Source organism: Bison bison, unplaced genomic scaffold, assembly GCF_000754665.1.
Source record: "Bison bison bison isolate TAMUID 2011002044 unplaced genomic scaffold, Bison_UMD1.0 scf7180017864266, whole genome shotgun sequence".
Classification (NCBI taxonomy): domain Eukaryota; kingdom Metazoa; phylum Chordata; class Mammalia; order Artiodactyla; family Bovidae; genus Bison; species Bison bison.
In genome coordinates, this window is record NW_011494838.1 from 2,002,147 (window position 1) to 2,008,091 (window position 5,945).

At 59.6% G+C, this 5,945-nt stretch overlaps 1 protein-coding gene across 1 annotated transcript in view; it reads left to right on the forward strand.

The window, feature by feature from the left end:
• Window positions 1-5,945, forward strand: part of TRAPPC12 (trafficking protein particle complex 12) — a 41,302-nt gene that overhangs the window by 23,549 nt on the left and 11,808 nt on the right. The window contains exons 6-7 of the mRNA XM_010848443.1: window positions 2,672-2,784; window positions 5,657-5,729. Of these exons, the coding sequence (XP_010846745.1) occupies window positions 2,672-2,784; window positions 5,657-5,729 (186 nt within the window). The remainder of the gene's footprint in view (window positions 1-2,671; window positions 2,785-5,656; window positions 5,730-5,945) is intronic.

The window sequence follows — 5,945 nt, forward strand, 5'->3', positions numbered from 1 at the left end:
ACCAGGGAGGGTCCAGGGAAGTGAGCCCAGAGCAGTGGTCGGGCAGCGGGCCCTGCCACCTGGACAGCGAGAGGCCCTGCCCAGCTTTGCGAGGGTGAGCTGGGCCTGCTGACCACGGAGTCTGTGCTCTGCTGGGCGTCCGGCAGGCACCATGCCGTCGCATCTGCCCCTCGGGCCTCACAGCAGCCTGGCTGTGTCCAGCTCCCTGTCCTGCGCTGGTAGCCGGAGCGCTGGAGGGAAGGCGCCGCCTGCCCAGCACATGGGGCCAGTGGGTGGCCGGAGGCCCAGCCCATCCACGCCGGGAAGTCTTGGCCTGCTGAGGGAGGCAGGCCGCTGGGGTCAGGCTGGCGTCCCTCCTCTCACTTCGCCTTCCAGGCCCACTGCCCGGTGGCTGTGATTCCTCGGGCACCTGCTGTGGCACTGGCGGCCGAGCGGGCCTGCAGTCCTGCGGGGACTCCAGAGCGTGAATGGCGTAGGAGCAGTTGCTCTTAGTGCTTCCTAAATGATTCCTGGAAGCGCTCCTACAGTGTTTATGACGACCTAGAAGTCGGCGGGTCATGACCACACACGGGACCTTCTGGCAAGTCGGTCTCCTTCCAGATTCTGACACATGCTCTGTTTCAAGGCACGTGATCCCTGCCGGGGAGACGGGCCCCTGACTGGCACGGCGCCACACGGGTCGTGTTGCTGGACTCCACTGGCCTGAAGGGTTTCACCGATTCCCGGTGACTCTTCACACGCAGCGAGGCCGGGTTTGCCAGACTGAGAGAGCCAGTTTAAAGGTACTTTTGTTTGTATTTCTTTAAAGTAGGAAAGGCCTGACTCATGTCAAAGCAGCGTCTGCTGTTTTGTTGATGGGCCTGCAGGGTTCGCTTGGGGCCAGCGGCCACGTCCCGTCGTCTGTGCGTCCAGCGCCTGCATTCGTGTTGGCATCAAAACCTGCCGAGGGGTGGCTCTCCCGCTGCGCTGTTCAGGCTGGACGCAGCAGACGGCGTTTCTCCTGCCGCCCCTTTTCTTGTCCTGACTCCGAGCCGTGTTTTTCTCTAGGGAGGGGCATTTTTCTCTGTGTGTCATGAGGTTGTGTGTACTTCCCTCGTGGGTTCTGTCCTTTGAGATGTGGAAGCTGCGCCAGCCCAGAGGTGCCAAGAGAGAAGGGGGAAGCCACCTCCCACCTGAGCCCGGCTGTCTTGGGGCCCCCAGGAAGGGGGAAGCCGACTCCCACCTGAGCCCGGCTGTCTCGGGGCCCCCAGGAAGGGGGAAGCCGACTCCCACCTGGGCCCGCTGTCTCGGGGCCCCCAGGAAGGGGGAAGCCGACTCCCAACTGAGCCTGCTGTCTCGGGGCCCCCCAGGAAAGTCACGGGCAAAGGGTGACGTGTTTATGGGACACCAGTGCTGGCTCTCCCTCGCCCACCTTTTCTACTCTCGTCTGAGTAGAGTCCCAACTCCACACGTAAGTCACGGGGGCACATGGAGGGCCACCGCTGTCCACCTCCTGGGGCTGCGGGAGTCTGGGGCAGGTGCTCTGGTGGGGCTCGAGTCCACGGAAGACGCTGCATGGAGAGACGACGGCATGAGGGCCCAGAGCAGACATCGTGCGGGCACGATCTCTGGGCTTCCCTGTTCTGTCTGCGTTAGTGAGGGCCTCCGGTGCCACGTTCAGTACGAGCAGTGAAAAGGGGACATCCCTGCGTTACTCGGGCGCGTAGAGGAAAAGCATGTAGTTTCTCACCGTTCATTAGCTGTAGGTTTTCCTAGACGTTCTTATCAAACTGGGGACATTTTCCTCCACTCCATTTGCTGTGAATTTTCATCATGAATGGATGTTGCTGCTGCTGCTGCTGCTAAGTCGCTTCAGTCGTGTCCGACTCTGTGCGACCCCATCGACGGGTCAAATGCTTTTCTGTTCCTTTGGGTTTATCGTGTGATTTTTCTCGTTCAGCTTGTTTGGCATGATGGGTTACATGGATATTTGAACGTTGAACCAGCCTTGCACACCTGGTCATGGTGGATAATTTCTCTTATACACCGTTAGATTTGACTTACTAATTTTTTGGTAGATTCGATTTAATTGGATTTGGCTTGCTAATTTTGCCGAGGATTTTTGTATCTGTTCATCAGCCGTGTTGATGTGTAGTTTTCGTTTCTTGTGATGGTGTCTGGTTTTGATACCCAGGTAACGCTGGCCTCATAGAGTAAATTAGGAAGCATCCCCTCCACTTCTATTTTCCGGAAGAAACTGTGGAGAATTGGTACCTCTTCTTCCTCAGTGTTCTGTAGAACTCACCAGTGCCACCGTCTGCGCCCGGTGCCTTCTGTTTTAGAAAGTTATTACTTATTGATTTAATTTCTTAAATAGATACTGGCCTATTCACAGAGGGTCCACGAGCACCCTGTTCTGGAGCAGGTGGTGGCCTCTACCATTTTTCTCACTCTGTGAGAGCCTCCACGCGTTTGGGGCGTAGCTGTGGGCAGGGGGTGGCGGCCAGCCTCCTGCGGTCGTCGTCTGCGACATGCGATTCACCGAGAGAGCCGGGACCCGTTTGAGAACCGGCATCACTGTGCACTCCACCGGGAATGAAGCGCCATCCTTCCCTGCTTCGGGAGCACCTGCGGGTTCCCGACTGTGCTTGGTGCGGCAGACAGACTGACTCTGCCTTGGCTCTGCTTCCAGGCTCCATGGTCCCCTTTTCCATGCGGATCCTGCACGCGGAGCTTCAGCAGTACCTGGGGAACCCCCAGGAGTCCCTGGACCGGCTCCACAGGGTGAAGGCCGTGTGCAGCAAGGTAAGCCCCGCCCCGCTGGGCCGCCCCCTCCCCGCCTGGTGGAGCGCTCAGCCCGCTGCCGCCCTCACAGCACCCTGTCCCCACCCCATCTCCGCGCCCCCTCTGGGAAGGCAGGTCGCCTAGCTCCTTGTGGCTATGCTCCTTGCTCTTCTTGCTGAAGTTGCTCTGGGGGATGGTGGGTGGGTTTTGGCAAAGCTCGAGGCCTAAAACCCTTCTTCCTGGTGCTGTCAGTAAATGAAAAGCAGAAGCGTTTCCTCTTGTATAAAATCACAGCTGTGAACGTGTGCCCGGGCTCCCGACCGCTCTCACATCCTGTGGAGGCTCCGAGCACCTGTTCCATGTCTCACAGGTGCTGGAGCCGGATTTAAGGAGATAATGGCTGGAAATGTTGCAGAATGAAAGCAGATTACACTCATGACGACTCCGTCATGACAACAGCTGTCACTCGTAATTCTGGCTCCGAAGGCAGCTGAGGTTCAACAGCGCTTCCCGGGTTGTCCTTGGTTCTAAAGCAGCCGTTATGTGGCAGGCGTAGAGTGGCACCAGCGGATCAGACTGCTCCCCTGGGCGCTGGGGCGGAGACGTCTGGCTCGGGGTCTCCCCGGCTTCAGCCCCCTTCCCGCCCCCTGCCGGCTCGCCCAGGTGCAGTGCTCTTGGAAGGCAGGGGCTTTCAGAGCTGTGACTGAGCAGTTAGGAGCAGCGACGTTTGATAGATTCGCAAAATGGGGTTATTTGTACCTGCTGAACTCCTCCGGTCCCCAGTTGCTCTTGGTGGACGCTTCTGGAGCTCCTGGGTGGTCCTCTGGGTTCCCAGCAGGAAGTGAGGGCTGGTTTACCTTGTCATTGAAGTTTCTCACTCTGAGCTGACTGGGAAGAGTATTGTTTCAAAGTATAACGGACACCAGGCGTGTCCACAGATCGTGGTTGGAGGGACTTCGGAGCCAAGCAGACTCTTCCTAGCAGGATGACTGGCCCTTGGAAGCCTTGAGCGGCTCGTGTCGGGAGGAGGAATGTCTCCGGCCTCCTCCAGGCTGCCATGGGGTCAGATGATGGATGCGGACCAGCGCTTGGCTCCTGGGAGTGCTTAATGCTCCTTCAGTGGCCTGGGGAAGCTCCAAGAAGCCTCTTCTCACTTTGAAAAGCCTCTTTTCCAGAAGTCTGGAAGAGACTGGTAGGGCTGGGAAGGTCCCAGGATGCTCCAGGGGAATCTAAGCCCCTCTGTGGACTCGGTGGGTCATTAGTGAGTCATCAGGGCTGGCGCCCAGGGCTCTGAGGACTGGACACTTCGTACATAAACCCGGTCCTCAGACCGTCCCCACCCGTCCCCGCCTGCAGCCCGGGAGAGGCCGACAGTTTTCTCCTGGACGGAACCGCCAAGCGCCTGCCTCCCGGGCCCTGGGCCTCCCTCCGCTGCTGTCCATGGTGCTGAGGGCGCCTGCCCCACCCAGGACCAGCCCAGGACAAGCTGTACCCTGGGCGGGGGCAAGGCGGTCGGTTCCATGCAGCCTCTCAGCTCTGGTCACGCCAGCCCCGCCCGCAGGGTGGAGGACTGTCTCCCAGACCCACACTTTCTCCTGAGTCCTCCCTCCTCACCTCGAGGCAGCATCTTCACTTTTCAGAGCCACTGTTACTTCAGTACTGCAGCTGCTTCGGGAACTGTGTGCTCTGGCCTGGAGCCGGGGTGGGGCTGACCTGCCCCCCAAGCACCTCCCAGGCTGGGCACGCTGGGTGCAGCCCACCTGGGTGGTTCTGGGAGGCAGAGGCTCACGGCCTCCGACCCGCACCGTTAGTGCTCCTGGAGGGCCCGCGGGAGCCTGCACGGCCCTTGGGCTGGGAGAGCCAGGACCCCGCTCCCCTTCCTCGGCGCCTCCAGCCCTCACTTTGTCACTGTCCCCGATCAGTGGCCCATCAAGACTTCTGTTCCTGGTCAGGAGACGGCTGATAAGTAGCTGGAAAATGTGGCCTTGTTTGGACCAACTAGCTCATCTTTGCAGCTGTTACACTTGTAAAACGCAGGTGTGTCCTGAGCAGTCATGGTAGGACAGGCCTTTGTGTTCATGGCAGGTCGTCCTCCTCCTGGTGTGAAGTGCAGACCCTTGAGGTCGAGGAGGTCCAGTGGCCCTTCCCGGGCACAGGGACAAGGCCAGGGAGAGTCTGGAGCAGCTGCTTTGCTGGCGGTGAGCTTCCCCTCTAGGGTGAGCCTCGGAGGGCGTTGCTGACGGCAGGGTGAGCCACGGAGCGAGGGCGTCTCCGCAAAGCACGTGCCTGAAGCCCGTCGTCACAGAACCGGGAGCTCTCCGCCAGACGCCTGTTGACACGTCTTTATTTTTCTCTCCAGCAGACAGTGTTCACTGTTAACAGTTTTGTTCTCCTCATTCTGCCCTCCATGAGAATCTGTCCTTTGCCCAGATTACCAGGGCAGCAACTTCCTTTCTTTCAGGGAAACAGTCACAAAAGAAGTGATTCAAGGACATTAGCCAAACAGTAAAACCGGTGTAAAGTGACAGATGCTCGGAGCTTAAGTGATAGATGAGTAAAGGGCCGCACGCCTCAGGGGTCCTGGAGGAGCGAGACTGATGTTTTCACAGAAGTGAATAATTGTCCTCTTGTGTCCCATACCCGAAGCTTCCCAGACAGAGCGGGCGCGCGCTCCGCATGTCTGGGCTCCCTGGGCGCTCTGCGGGCGTCGTCAACCCTGACCCTCAAGCCAGAGGGTCACTACTCTGTCTGCCGTCCACCCCGTGCATCCCGAGCGGCGACACTCGATTCGTGTCCCCGGGAGACCCTCAGCAGAGAAACCTGCTGCTCCTGGAGCATCTCAGCAGAGCGTCCAAAAGCAGACTCACTCCTGTTGTCCTTGCATGTCCCGCAGATCCTGGCCAACCTAGAGCAGGGCCTGGCGGAGGACGGGACCACGAGCAGCATCGCGCAGGAGAACAGGCAAGGTCAGTGCCGCACGTGTCCCCGGGCCGGCCCAGGCCTGCTCCGGGCCTCAGCCTCTGTCCGTCTCGCCTCTCCCACGCGCATCTCCTCGCTGCTTTCCTCCCAGAACGAGCATCCTTTCTAGGAGGTTCTTACCTCAGAGTTGCCCCTTGGTCCTGGCAGCAGGAGGAGGGTCCTCCCCGGGCCTGTTCTGCCCCGGCCTCTCCACCCTCCCACCC